The sequence below is a fragment of the Plectrocnemia conspersa genome, unplaced genomic scaffold (genome assembly GCF_051122295.1).
Source record: "Plectrocnemia conspersa isolate PC_06_02 unplaced genomic scaffold, ASM5112229v1 ptg000012l, whole genome shotgun sequence".
Lineage (NCBI taxonomy): Eukaryota > Metazoa > Arthropoda > Insecta > Trichoptera > Polycentropodidae > Plectrocnemia > Plectrocnemia conspersa.
The window spans coordinates 14,132,676-14,148,524 of NW_028277176.1; the positions used below are offsets into that span (position 1 = coordinate 14,132,676).

The window sequence follows — 15,849 nt, forward strand, 5'->3', positions numbered from 1 at the left end:
AATGCAATATGTGATGCACATGTGTTATTAAAACTTGATGTGTGATGTAATGTAGTAAAGATTAGTGTTGTCACATATTCATAAAAGAATGCACTTTATGTTATGTCTTAAATATTAGTTAACTGTACAGTGTACAAGTATTGTTTCGTTTGTTTTGATAAAAAGATAAGATGATGAGTATGTATCATTTTGTATAAATGATACAATATTTCATATACTACCACAATTAAGTATAATATGTACTTCAAGACAAAAAAAACAATTTTTGTCGAAAATAATTTACAAATAAAATAGACGATATCTAAAAAGTTACTTTTTTTGAAAAAATAACGATGCAGATTTATCTTATCATTGTGGCAAAAATTTTGTTGCATAAAATAATTATATAACACTATCTTTTATATCCTAATTTTAAATAATACTATAAAAAATCAGATGTGTTGTACGTTTTTTTATAAAAACAAACGCGTAGAATATTAAGGCCGAACTCAACCAGGAACATTTTTTTATTTCATAATAATATTCTTTATATTTTGTAAATAAGAGTAACATGTAACAGTGAATAGTCGATTCCAGAATAAGCTAATACATGTTAATAAGATGAGAAATAATAATGCATTGCAGTTGAACTATGCTGGATGCATATCAAAAATTTACCAACACTTACAGAATATTAAGGGCGAACTCAACACGCATGACCACCAGATATTTGCCTTTTGCAAATATCTGGTAGTCTTGCATGTTGAGTGTTGAGTCTTAATATACATATTTATGTATGCATTTTTGACTTATTTTGTACCAAGAAGATGGTACAAATCAGTAAAATCATGGCAGATTTGTAATAAATAAATAAGCATTTCTTCCATGGAGTCTCAGATTTATTTTACACGGTTAATAAACTGCAAACTATATTTCTAATAAATATAAAATGATATAATTAAATACAATAAATAAACCGAAGTTCTCAAATGGAATCAATAGCAAATTAAAATTATTTCAGTTGCCAAATTTGTTTAAAAGAAATTAATATTCTTTATTATGAAATACGCAAAGAAAGATAAGCAAATACTGGTAGCCAGGAAGCTGACACATTCCTAAACCTTTTTCCTATGTGTGTGGAAAGATACTTTTGACCTTGTGGTAGTTATTTTTTTAATAATGGTTAAATTAAATGCTTTTATCTTATTTACTAAGTGTTGAGGTAAATCAAATTTATAGCTATAGATAAGAAGCTGCGGATGCACAATAAAAGTCCTTCAAAAACTTTTCGAAACGTTTTCTTGCTATCGTTTCCTTTACATCATTTACCGAAAATTACACGTTTTTTATGACATTGCTAAATATGTTGTCTTGTGTTTTTTTACTATATCATCTTTAGGTTCGTCTCACAATATGTGGGCAAGGCGTCAGGCATATTATACTGTCAAACCACGCAATTTGTTAATAAGAATTTGCTATTAAATCGTGACACGCCCACGAATATTTGCAAATTTCCTGTTGTTTTAATAAAGTTTTGACAAATATAAAAAACGGTGTGGGGGCGACAACAATGAGACATTCGTAAACATTAGTTACTGCAATAAAAGGTCTGTAATTATTATTAAAATCCATGATTAAATCTAAAAAATGTGTATTTACATCACTTTATAATTAGCGATAATCGGTCGTAATAACCGCGCGTTAGTTAGTAATGGATAGACATTTAATTCGTTTCACTTTTACTTTTCGGAAAATCTTTGGGCAAGCAAACTGGTTATGTTTATGACGAATTTCACTATCAGAATCATTTAATACACAGACGCCAAGGCGACTGGAATATAGTATTTACTTTATTGTAGTTATTGATATGTGTACAATTTACTAAAACATAATTATGCGCAAATATAGCATTATGTTTGTAAATATTATGCTTAACACCAACTATTTATCATTTGGAAAAAATTATATACGCTAAGACATTTATATCTACATAGTGAAATAATACGTACAACGAACATAATTCTTTCATAATTGAAATAGTTTGTGGTACGAAACGCGGATTCCCATAGTAAATTAATTGGTATCGGACTATCCACAAAATAGGCTTAATTAATTATTCCTCATGTTTAAAGTAATATAATAGGCAATCTAGGGTAAAATAAATATGTATTTTTCATAGGGGTAGATATTTAAAGTACTATTATTTACAGTACAAACATAATTAGCGTGTCAATATTAACTTTTAATTTATAATATTAAAATTAGTACTAATAAAAGTCGTATAAAAAAGAAGCAATGTACAATATAGATAGTAAACGGTGGCTGTAATTGTAAGGGGGTATATCAAAAGTAGATTTACAATTTTAAAATATATTTGAGTATAAATTAAAATAAAAACATTTATCACTAAGCCACCAGAAACACATTTGATAATTATCACATTATGAAATACATAGATGTGTTTCATATATTTTATGTATATAGTTGATAATAATAACCTATTACTATAATTTTATATTATTTACAACTCATATTTATGTTATATATATTGCTTTAAATACAATAATTTTGATATTCATCGCTTATCAAAGCCAAACAACATTTTTTTTAATACTATCTAATAGAAAATTATTGTATAATCGGTCATCTGAAATTTTAGCAATATTTTGTAAAAATGATTATGGAATTGATTAAATCAGTCAAATCATAGAGATCAGTGAATTATTGCTAGGGTAAAAATATATTATTTGAAAACTAATAAAAATTGACAATTGCGTAGTCAATTAAAAATAATTTTTGATAGTCAAACTCGTTTTCTTCGTACAACTATCGGAATTCATATACGTTTTCTGGTTAATATTTTAATTAATTATGCGGCGCATTTATGATACTTAAAATATATAAATAACAATGTGCTGCTAGCTCGAATATATATTTGTACCTACGCCTATAAGAAAATATTCCATGTGATATGGGTTAAAGGTGTATTTCTATATTCATGCACACATGATGAGTAATGCAATAGAAGCTAACTACAAATCGGTCTGGTTTTGCATATCTGCGGGTTCTAAGGTTCCGTTATGTTCGCAGGGTGACCACGTTTTAATGATAGTTTCACTTTATTCAAGTATGATTTTGGTGAGTAGGTCACGATTTTTTGTATTCAAAATTGAGGCAATCCAAGATTTGAGGCCCAGCCTCAGATTTTACGCAATTCGCGAAGCCCTTGAACTACGGACGTCTCCAAATGTTTTCCAAGCGTTTCCAAGAGTACAGGTGGATGGCGGTCGTTTCGCAACCCGCTGTGCTCGACGTACCGTTCCAAGTTTGCGTCGAGTCCAAGAAAGTTTGTGTTCTCCCACTTGCTGGCGAGAGATACCTAGGTGTTCGCCGCAGAATGCCGATGAGGCAACCGACGCAGTCCCTCCTCCGGCCTCGGTGGCCGCAAACCACTTAGTCACCAGTCACCGGTGACCTCATGGTGAGGCTCGACGTGTCGACAGCCATGTGATTGAGGAACGGAGCTGGCGCCATCATCATCATCGTCGTCGTCGAAACCTGGAATCGATCGATGAGCGCAATTGTGCAAGGTGCTCAAAAAGTGAAATTATTTGCGTGTTGTTTCCGTGATAACGTTTCACGATTCTTTCACTGCATACGTTTACCAATTATGTAATTATCGCGCTTTTATACAGGCTGCGTCGATATAATGCAATTATTAAGCTATTTAAACGATGAATTCACTGATAAGTGGGTAGTGGAAAAATATTATTTGATTTTTTTGTGAGTTTATTTCATTTAAAAATGTATTTAAGTGCATCACCAAAAGTGTCTCAAATACTTGGTTGTCATAATATAATACATATACAAAGTTCTCATCAGAAATAAGCAAATAATACATGTTTGTGATGCCTTTTTATTTCGTATTTATTTATTTATAATTCGCCTTTTTTGTGAAAAAATATTTGAAAAAAATTAATATTTTTTTGTTGAATTTGTTATAAAAAAATGAATATATTATAAATTTATATTAGAATAATAAATATTATATATAACGTATTGGTCAAGTGCCAGACTATATTTTATGATTGCAAAATATCGATTTGGACTAAAGGAGTCGCTCAAGCATTTTGCTGTTTAAATAATAGGATACATTATTAACCGACTGTAGGGTGAATAGCATTTTTTATTAATATATAATACATTGATATTTAAATCGTTATCCCATAACGCTTGTTTACCATAAGGTTAATAATAATATGAATAATTTACAATTAATAATTACTTGTATTGGCTGGAATACTTTCTGATGACGCTTGTTATGTTACATCAATAATATAATCTATATACTGAGTGTTTCTGAATTTCCGGAGAGCTAGACAAAAAATCCGAGAATCAAGACTTTTGTTTGCTGTGTGTAAAAAAGCATACATATTAATTTATTAAAAAAAATGCAAATTTTTTATCATTTATAACCTACCGTTATGAATACTCGCTCGCTTTCCGTTGATGTTGGCTTAATTGCGAACGGTCTTTATCTTCTTTAGTTATTTCAGTATCCGATTATATTATCTTCTTTAGTTATTTCACTATCCGATTTCAAATCTATATTTGAAAAAAATCCTTATTATTAAAATATAATTATTTTGAGATCTGTTTATTATTTTTTTTTCTAAAATTGTTGATTTTAGCACTACGAACATTTCTAGTGATTATATTGTATTTCTTTTAGATAACTTTTTCAGTAGAAAATCTGGAGTCTCGGGTTAATTTTTTGAAAGTCCCGGGACACCAGATTGCACACAAGCCGAAAAATCTCGGGTTGTCTTGATACAGAATCCCTAATTAATATACACGCATAATGCAATTTTTTTAGTTAATTTTTCAAACCCTACTAATAACATAATTATTTTTCTACCTGCCCATAAATACCCCTTCCAATATAAACGTGTTATAATATAACATAGTTACACTCTAGGAACATGACAAAAAATATGCCAACCTTGTTCCTTTTTTCGTGTATAGGTAGGTATAGGAAACGTAAAAAAATAAGTCGACTATTATCTGAAAGATATGGTTTTAAATTTCATATGGACCGTATTTTTTGAATTTCTGTTGTGTCTGTCTGTAATTTCGAAATTAGTGAGTATAATATAATATTAACTCTGATCGATAATCACAGATAAGCTCTTTCTAGATTTTTAATCTTTATTAATCAAGATAAGTCATATCGATGGCTTAAAGTGTAAATTTGTTAACTCCACTTTTAGGTGAAAATGATTTAACAATGTCATCTTGTACCTTTAATCGAAATACACATCTCCAAAATCTTAATATGGTTATTTTAAATAGTGTATACATTTATATGTAAATATTTTTATAAACACTTTATATCGAGGCTCATGATCGATGAGCAAATAGTTATTAATGATGTAAGGAAATAAAATAATCTATCATATTTATCATAAAGTCTTCATTTCTGTAAAAAATAATTATACACTCGTAAGGAAAATTTATGTAAATTACATTACATTCTTGGTGCGTTCTTCTCAGTGCATTATTTTATGGATGAAAATTCAATTTTTACTTTATGTATAATCGTGTGAATAACTTTTTTTGGCACAAAGAAAATGTAGTTTAATTATTGATTTTAGTTATATCATTTTTTTTAAGAAATATTTTTTTTTTGATGTCGTCTTTTTTTTTCTTCGGATATTTAAAATAATCTAGAGTAAATATGTAACTAAAAATACTTTTGTGTATTGAAAAATTATGAATTTGACTAAAAAAATTCAATAATTATGGAACTAGATTATTTATCACTTTAATAAATGTTATTAATTTAACAGTGAATATTTTTAGCATATTTAGGTACATGTGTGTGCATGTATTATAACTATGGGCTATTTACTATTATCTAGTCTCGTTTCCACTCTTCAAATTATTGGTCCAATATTTTGATGATAAATATTTTATAGAGCTATTAAAATGTAATTTTCTATCATCATATAAATATTGTAATTAATACAATACCATCATAGCAATTTAGTCTCAAAATTGAATCGAAAGTTTCCACGATCGATCGAATCGTTCAATCCGTCAAGGCAGACCATGGAGAGAGCCAGGTATTTGACAAGGCGAATCAGTACATAACTGAAATCTAAACAACTTTTCGAACACACTGTTTCACTTTATAGATTTAGTCGCTTTTTATTTTTAACGTGCAAATTTCTCGCGCACTCGTGCGTTTCTCAGTGTCTCGTCCAGAATCTAAAGACTTAACACTGTGTGTTCAATCAACTTTTCCCGGGATATCTCGGCGCAGTTTTGCGCATTAATTGATCATTATTTGGCATGTCATTCACTGGTCTCGGGTTTTTATGACATAGCCAATTGCGTGTTAATTGCTCGAATAATCGAAGTGCCTGTTAAGAGTGTCAGACTGTGATAGAACGTTTCAAGGTTAAAATTTTTAGTGTTTGCCTAACAATGTACAGTTTAATGCTCTAAAGTAGAATAATGAATTTGTATTGCTACATAAATACGTGTAAGTTAATATTACTATTAATTTATAATTTTATTTTAGCAAAATAAATCCACATTTAATTCTAAGCGACAAAAAATACTAGCGTAATGTGAAGAAACTGTATTTTAATTTGATACCTTATTTATTAACACAGTGCCTCTCTACTATGTGTTAAAATATTTAAAAAAAATTGTCTATATAAATGTATCTATGTATTCAAACGTTATTGTACAAATGTGACGTTTTAAACCAATATCAAACATGTCCAATTATATTGGATGTGCAGTGTATAAGTAGAAATATAGAGCAAATGAGATATATCTATAAGAGTAGTTTAAAAGTTGTTATTTACATAAAAAGTTATGGCAAATTTAGATAAACAACCAATCAGTTTTGCTGTCTCAATATCGCCACTGGTTGTTATTTAGATTTTCTTCTATTAATACATATTACATTTACATATAATAAATATTAATAACGTATGTTCGGAACCTGGCAGTGCTTGCGTTTATTTTATATAATTACAAAGTTTTTTATATAAATTATTTATAAATCACTGTTTAATGGCTGATTAATAAAAGCTTTTGCTGAATTTACTCGTCATATACATTTAAAGTATTAAATTGTTTTTTAGTTTTTTCTCTAGTCATTCTTATTGTAGTTTGTATAAAGCTGGTAACAGCTATAGATTTTTCAGTCATTGTAAACTGGAAATATTATGTGTACTAATAATGAGTTCTAAAAAGGTGCATATTTGATAATAGTAGATTTCAGGTTCGTTAAAATAATGTTGTTTTTTTTGCCATAAACAGTAGTTCTGCTTTTATCATTAGGTTTAAATTTTATGTATGACTCTGACAATAAAACAATTTATAATTTTTTATAGTGATACGGATAAAAGGTCTTCTAAGAAAGTATTTTCACTATACACATACTTTAACCCTAAAGCTTTTACAGAAGTAGAAAATGACAATTAAAAACTATTTTTTTTAATTGGTATACACCCATACCTCGCTATACGGCCGCTCTTTATACGGCCTTTCGCTATAACGGCCCTCTTCAATTAAGGCACGTTTTCGATATACGGCCTAAAATGTTTCGCTATAACGGCAAAAAAAATTTTTTCGATGTCGATTTTTTAAAAAATTTAAAAATAGATTTAATTTGCAGAATTTTGAAATGAAAGGTGAAGCAGCTAGCGCCGATGAGGCCGCATCTAAGGAATATCCCAACATTTTAAAGGGAATTTTTGAAAGAGGGGTCATAAACCTGAACAAGTGTTTAACGTAGACGAAACAGGGCTATATTGAAAGCGAATGCCTGATTGCACGTACATTTCAAAAACCGAAAAATCTGCGCCTGGTTATAAGGTGTCTAAAGAACGATTAACTTTGCTACTTGGTGCAAATGCCGCGGGTGATTTTAAGCTAAAACCACTTTTAATATATTTGTCCGAAAATCCAAGGCCTCTTAAAGGACTAAATAAAAATCAATTACCCGTCATATGAAGATCCAACAAGAAAGCTTGGATGACTAAAGCTACTTTAGAGGATTGGTTCAAAAATCACTTTTGCACAGAAGTGAAAAAATATTTGCGAGACAAGGCTTTGCTAATTTTGGATAATGCACCAGGGCATCCTACTAATTTATCCGAACTATCTGAAGATGTCATGATTGAGTACCTTCCGAAAAATACAACAGCTCTGATCCAACCAATGGATCAGGGTGCAATAGCCACTTTTAAGGCATATTACCTACGCCGAACTTTCCGACAACTTATAAGGGAAACCGATGGTAAATCTTCAATTAAAACATTTTGGAAAAACTATAACATCAAGGATGCTGTTGACAGCATCAGTGAATCATGGAAGGAATTAAAATTAACAACAATGAACCATGTTTGGAAAAAAATATGGCCAGAATGTGTAAAAAGTACTGACGCGGAAGTTAATTGCCTTCCTGAAATTAGGCAAAACATTTTGGATCTAGCACATGATCTCGGCTTTGAAGGTTTGAACGAACGTGATGTGCTTGATCTACTTGAAGCTGATAGGGAACCCCTTTCATATGAGGAACTCATTCAATTGCAAGCAGAACCGGCATTTGATGAAGAGACAGAGCCTGTTGTATTCAAACAGCTAACATAAAAAAAATTGTAAAAAGCTTTTTCCTATTTCGAACAAGGAATACACATCCTCCGATCCTGACGTCGAACGTAGTGCTAAAGTTTCTCGAGGAATTAACTCAGCCATTAGCTGTTATTCATCACTGAAGAACGAAAGAGACAAAAAGGCAAGACAAACATCGTTGGGCAATTTTTTTAAGCCAGGCCCATCCTTACCAGCGAAAAATGAGAACGACAGTGATCTGAAGGTTACCATTTCTTTATCGTCTTCAGATTAAAGCCATTTTAAAAAAAATTATATATGTATTCATACACATATTTTATGTAACATGAAGTTGTTTCATTTTTGTTTATGGATTATTGTTGGTTTTTGGAGTCTGTTATTATTTTATGTACAAATGTATGTACTTGTTATGTATGTATTTTTAATTTAAATGAAATAAAAAGATAAAATTCATTTTAAATGATAAACCATGTTACATTTTTAACAAATATAGAACCGATCGTATTGAATTTGTATGAATTTGTATTAGAATAATTTATTCGTTATACGGCTTTTCGCTTAGCGGCCAAGTTTCGTGGAACGTATCTAGGCCGTAAAGCGAGGTATGGGTGTACTATTATTTTAAATATAAAAACGAGTGATGATGATCAAACCGATGAGTCACCCCGTATCTATTTTATCCTGGAAGCGATTTGTTGTGGTACGTGTTATACCTACGATACAATGTCATTTTATTTAATATGATTTATCATTGTTACATTTTATAAAAATATGATTTAAATATCTTGCCACTCGAATTTTTAAATTCTATGTATTTATAAACTTATACATTTTTTAAAACAAACTAATTTTAAAATTAAAATAAAAAAATCTTGAAACGTTTAATTTTTCTTTATGCTATTATTTTTTATTTCGATTTAAATTACCATAACACATTTAGTGACTTTTAATAGTGAAAACTAACTAGAGTAATATTTGATTATCACTTTTTTAAATGGTGGCATATTAAGATTATAATTTCCTACGTCTTATAACATTACTGATGAATATCAAATAATACTAAATTAAAATATATAATTTTCTGCTGCGCCTTCCAATGCCTATACTACGAGAAAATTATTGATTTTTTTAGAAAATTCAAAAATTTCTCTGCGCGGCCTCATCAAGTTTCGCTAATCACATGATTTAAAGTTAATTGATATATACCACACAAATTACTTATTTTCTTAAATTTAAATTACATTACAGATTGTATATCTAATTTTATAATTATTATAGAAAATGCATAAGATTTGGTTTTTTGTTTTATTATACTAGTTTTTTAATGCAAATTTTAGTAAAAAAAATGTACAATAACGTTTTTTTTTTGTTTCATAGAATAAAAATTTAATTACTTTGTAACACATATGCATATTGCTTGATGCTAGATGTTATCTTTTCTTGGTCTTTGTTTTTTTTGCTTCACGTTCTCACGGTTATATGTCACACCCAAGTTGAGTGTGTGCGTTCACTTAAGAGCGTTTGTGTAATTCACTTATATTTCTTAAATTTTAAAACGTGTTGTTTTACATGTAATTTTTGACCTCCAGAGGTCTTGGTCGAAGAATCTTAATTGATTTATTGTTTTTTTGTGATCCTGTTGCTTATGCATCAATACTAGTAAGTTAAATTAAAGAAAATTAAAACTAAATTTGAAAATGATTTTCTCAAATTGGGATGATATATATAATATACAGGCAGGCCCAAAAATTATATATTATATAAATGCTTCAAATGCCGCGTATTTGACATGCTTACGATAAAGTCTGGACGGTCTAATAATATTGTAAAGTACCGTAACTTGGTTGTAAAATCTTTATAGGTATTTTTATCTCAATGATATGTATGCTATTATATCAAAAGCCGTTTATTTTCATATTTTACAATAATTAAATTGTACGACTCGATACAATTAAACTGGTTTTGGTGTTTGAACTCTGTATTGATATATTTTGTTTTTTTATTTCAGTAGTAGTCGTCCACCTTGGGGCAAATGAGTGAAGATAATGAAATAAAAAAGGCGAAACCTTGCCGAAGGTTTCGGGTAAACCATGATTGTGGACTATTGTCGAAATTCAGCTTGGACAAGTGGCTGACAAACTTCGAAATGAAACCTATGAAACCAGCCATTAACCGGATATTCTGCTGCAGTGTGTTTGTGGCTTCTGCGGTAGTTGCAGTATATGTTTTGGTAAGATAACATCCTTTATATTTTGTAAACTGCTTCAAGTGCGTTAGATGAGGCAACAATCGTATTATATTCACAGATTGATTATTGTATGTGGACGAAGACATTATAATATGCAAAGTGATGAAAAATTAGCACCTACGTGCTTTAAAATGATGACTAAGCTAAGAACGACTTTAATGAATACTAATTTTTGAGGTCAATTAATAATGCTAAGTACCTACATATACGCAAAGTGAAAACTTGGATTAATTTCGGGGTTTAAATTAACTTTACCACATCAATTTTAGATACTGGATAGTATAACTAATTTTAATGGTGATATTTGTATATACACGACATAGGGAGTTTGTGTCATAGTTCCGCTTTGTAAAATCTTCAGATCGTCTCGAATATCGAGTTAATTTGTGATGATTCAAGATGACTACATGGTTGGACCAGATTTGATGAGCGAAGTGGACACGGCTGCTTTTCTCTGGATTTCAGTTAAAGCGAAGTTTCAATAGTGGCGAGCTCGGGGTCTGGGAGTATGAATTTAAGTGGAATGCCAAGTTGAAGTGATGTTCCTACGACTACTTTCTAGCTTATACATGATCGGGGAAGTAGGAATTTAACGATTTTCATCTTATCTGACTCTTTGATCAATCATGGGTGATATAGGGCGGAACTGATATTTTGTAAGAATATTCTAGCAGTTGACAGATACATTGAGTTTGGTGTATAATTTGGTGGGTTTGACCACATGCTTAGAGAAACGATATTTCACTGACTCTTTTTTGAATATTTGCGAAGTGGTCGGTTATATTAAAAACTGCACATTTCTTCGTTATTTGTGTCGCTTATAATATATCCCATTTTATTGTTAATTACGACAGAAACGAAATACATCACTGGTCCATTGCATTTAACATTTCTTTTGGACAGGTCTCTAAAACGCCATTGATGCACATTTATGTCAACAAAAAGTCCATGATTTATCATGTTAATTACAACATGATGACTTTTGGTGGTGAAGCTGCGCAGATGATTGGATATTTGGTTTTTATTTAAGGAAAATTACAGTTTAATTCTTACAGCGAAAAATGTGCTACGTGTTCCGGTGATGTACACTCAGTGTACATGTAAAAATACTAATTTAAAATATTAAATAAACAATTATTTCTTAAAAACAAGCTTTATTTTAATACTATTTTTATTAGGCCGCGCAGTGCGAAATTTTTGTTCGTCACTTTTAAATTTTACTTTATATGCACGCTTTTTTTGGTTTGTGTCATAAATTGTTCTCATAAAATGTATAAAAAACACCGAGACGAGTTTGGACGCGTATCGTATTTTTTTGGCATTGTACTCATAATTATATATTATTTTATTATATATTACTTTTACTTTTTTGTTAGAGTAATTCACAACTGAATTATTTTTGTTGTTATCTTATTAGTTTTAAGAGTTGGATACATTTATCATATATTGATAATATAATAATCAATAGCAAATTTAAAAGATCAATGTCGGACATCGTGTTTCGTACATTTAAGAATATTATTATTAGATGTTTAATATGGTCTGATAATAATAGTTATGTGCCGATTTTTTCCACACCTTTCTATGGTGCTGTTTTTAACCATTTTTACGCATCACTTTTTATAAATGAAAACTTCGACCACAATATTCGGTTGTATTTTTTTCGTCCTTTCAAAAAGTAACACCCCTTTACATTTGACTGTTCTTAATGCGTCACGAAACAAGCTCACATCCTGAATACCAATTCGTCTTCAAGTTTTGAATTAACAATTCAACTGTGCGTTCGTGGCGCATTGACCGCGTAACACAATATGAACCGAGTTCAAAAAGGTAAACCGTGTATCCGTGGTTATCCTTAAAAAGCATCAGTACTATTTAAACTATACTGTTAAAATAATTAACTGTTCTTTTGCCAACGTGATTCGTCGCCGTTTTGTAGCGATAATTGCGTATGTGAACGGAAGCAGGTGGTTTCCAGGGGCGATATTTTAAGCAATAGACATTGAAAACATGAAAACATACTTTCAGATTTGTTTCTAAGATTCTTGAATAAATGGTAGAATTTAACTACTCTTTATTTAGTATTTACATTTTAGCAAACTCTAGTGTCAATATAATGATTAATATTTAATCTTATCGCTCCATTTCATCTAAACGTTTTGACAGAAATGTTTGACATTTTGGCAGCTGTGTTGTAGAAAGCAAATTTTGTAAATATAATTTATGAACCAAATAATTTTTTTCGAATATCTAACAATAAAATGACATATAAACACAAACATAAATGCCATATATAGATACTCTTCTTATAAACTGTTTATTATTTATTAAAAAATATTATTAGAGCAACTTCTTTCTACTTTTAAGTTGTAAAGTTATAAATATGTTTTGTAAAATATACTGTGTTGGCTATTATTACATTTACAAATCTAGACTGCAGCTCAATAATTTAATGTATATTTCCTTCATAAATTCAGTTCAAGAAGTGTATCTGTCTGTTATTGAAATACTGTTAATCAATATCTTCTTTGTACTTATTGCATAAGTCATTTACAAAATTATTGATTTCCTCTTTGGCCATTTGAAAAGTACATTAGTATAATTTCACACTTTAGGTTGTAATTACTTACTATATATATTAATTTCCTGACATTAATATTGTGTCGTTATCTAACGATTCATATAGATAATTTGTATTCTTTTAATTCTATCAACAAGCAATAATTAATATAAAATATTCTAATTTTTTTAGGTTACATACACCATAGCATTCGCTTACGAATTATTATGGATATTAGAATCGGACGTTGGACTACCGGCGCCGGCTTACATCTTAGCAATATGTTATTTTGCAGTGATGGTATCAACTGCAGTTTTAATACACGGATTGGCAACGGTAACTATTACTATCTAAGACAAGTAATACTTTTAACTTAGTAAAACTTCTTACTTCAACATGCTTTTATTAAATTTTCAGAATAATCTTAGATGCATTCTCGGCTGGTTGATTGCAGTTATCCTATTGCTGATACCAGAATGTTGTTTTGTGTTTTACATGAGCATAGGATATTGGGTAATTATATATGAACACAAAATATATTTATGTAATTTATATATAATTTACTTTTTATAGGGTCTTCAATCAATCTACGGAATGACGGAGTTGATATTTTATCTTGTTAGACTATTAGCTATAGTGGTGGGAGTTGTAATAATTCAGTCATATTATGCTTCTAAGCTTTTAGAGATGCAGAGAATAAAGATGGCAATTGAAGGGTATGATAAATTATTTATTTCATTATTAGTGTACAACTTTTAGTCGCAAAGTAAAGATAATGTGATTTATATTTTTCAACTACATCTAGAAGGCCACCACTTATCAGGAAACAACTGATGTATAGTTTTACATATAAATTGAGTTATCTTATCTTTGTGGCAAAAAAGTCAATTCAATATGAAAGCAGTCTATAATTATAATATTTTTTAGAAATAATCAAATTGTGAATAATCTACAAACATTGACTGAGAGTGAATTCAATGCTAGTTCTTTCGTACCCACTGATATCAGCAAAGTACAATCTTTATATGCATATACTAATTATGGAATGATCAGAGAGCAAAGTTAGTATTGTTTATTGGATACCAATAAGTACAGAAATGAGTCTCACAAAAATATTTATTAAATGATTACCGTATTTCCAGGCAAATTCGCACATTCCATGCCCGATTTAAGAGACGAGTTCATCCAGAAAGCTCCGACGGTGGATTATTCAGGAAAAATGTCAAAATACTGGCAGCCTTCTATTGAGGAGGCCGTACCTTATCAATTCCCGGCTAATTATGTGTTTCCGCATTACACCAGAAGCTTGGACCGAAAGTGCAGGAAGAATAATCCTCAACGAGCCGGGTCTCTCCTTGATCTGCAATACCTGTCGGAAGTCAACAACAGGAACATGTATACCGCTTACGGCAACAATCTTCTCATGCCGAGGAGGTCGATGGAAGATCTCAAAGGTGACGTTTACAATCCGTGCATGCCGAGGGATTTTGTTATGTATGATCCGATGATGATGTACGGACCTGACGAGTTGATGCATAGGAGACAGTTGGATAGTAAATATGGCTCGAGTAAAACGTCAATGGGCAACGAATCTGACGATCTAACGAAATACAGAGACGTCGCATTGTAATGGTGTAGTGAAGCATTTATTGTGAACGGCAGTGAAAATAATACTTAAAATAAACGAAATCTAAGATAACATAGATATAATATTATTGTGGCCATTGCTTTGTGAGTTTATAAATTAATATATTTTATAAAGCAAATATTATATAGATTAAGTTTTATACGTTTGTAAAGAAAATATTATAATTTGTATATATTATATAATTAACATCTAATAAGTGAAAGTGATAATTGAGTTTGACGCGAAGAAACAGGGTGTAGATGAGAAAACTAGATATTTTTATGGCTATCTAGTTCTTGAATATTTATATAATGTGAAAATTTATGTATGTCATATATTTATGCATTATAATAACACTAGTCTGTTTCATAAAAAAATATAATACAATACATTCCCTCTATTTGTATATAAGACCAAAGATGATGGCTGATTGTATTTTGCATATCATGCATAATAAATAATAACCAATAAATTATGGTTACCATTTTACCATGTATTTTATTTAATTATTCTTATAATTTTAATTTTAAAGATCATAATTTTCAATGTTTGCCTTTGTTTTTTGTCTCAATAAAAATTATAAAGGCGAGAGTGTGCTTCTTCCCAGAATCTTATTGACATAAATATGCTTGTTGATCAATTTAATTAATATTATGTTGCAACACCAAGAGTGGAGGAAACGATTTAAATGCGAACGAAACACAGATGAAGTCGGGTATGAAAGCTGTGTTGAAATCGTTTTACTATCTAACTAGTTACACTTGTTTTAGGCCGGTTTCA

General features: G+C 30.0%; 1 protein-coding gene across 4 annotated transcripts; it reads left to right on the forward strand.

Moving 5' to 3' along the window:
• The first annotated feature begins 3,360 nt into the window (after positions 1-3,360).
• Rcd6 (Reduction in Cnn dots 6) lies at positions 3,361-15,558 on the forward strand. Of its 4 annotated transcripts, none has more exons than XM_088200355.1 (7): positions 3,361-3,569; positions 10,646-10,864; positions 13,635-13,778; positions 13,860-13,955; positions 14,016-14,158; positions 14,370-14,503; positions 14,585-15,558. In XM_088200355.1, exons 2-7 carry the CDS (start codon positions 10,667-10,669, stop codon positions 15,070-15,072), a joined length of 1,203 nt encoding a protein of 400 aa, XP_088056481.1. In that variant the 5' UTR covers positions 3,361-3,569; positions 10,646-10,666; the 3' UTR covers positions 15,073-15,558. The 4 variants fall into 4 exon arrangements, with proteins under 4 accessions (XP_088056481.1, XP_088056480.1, XP_088056483.1 ...); XM_088200354.1 differs by having other exon boundaries at positions 3,362-3,569; positions 10,643-10,864; XM_088200357.1 differs by lacking the exon at positions 3,361-3,569 and adding an exon at positions 6,420-6,441.
• Positions 15,559-15,849: the final 291 nt, after the last annotated feature.

Bases quoted from the DNA above. Each gene is read 5' to 3' on its own strand.
- Rcd6 (XM_088200355.1), top strand. From the start codon at position 10,667: ATGAGTGAAGATAATGAAATAAAAAAGGCGAAACCTTGCCGAAGGTTT. The intron at 10,865-13,634 runs GTAAGATAACAT...TAATTTTTTTAG, and splicing joins TAGTTGCAGTATATGTTTTG to GTTACATACACCATAGCATT. The intron at 14,504-14,584 runs GTTAGTATTGTT...CCGTATTTCCAG, and splicing joins TGGAATGATCAGAGAGCAAA to GCAAATTCGCACATTCCATG.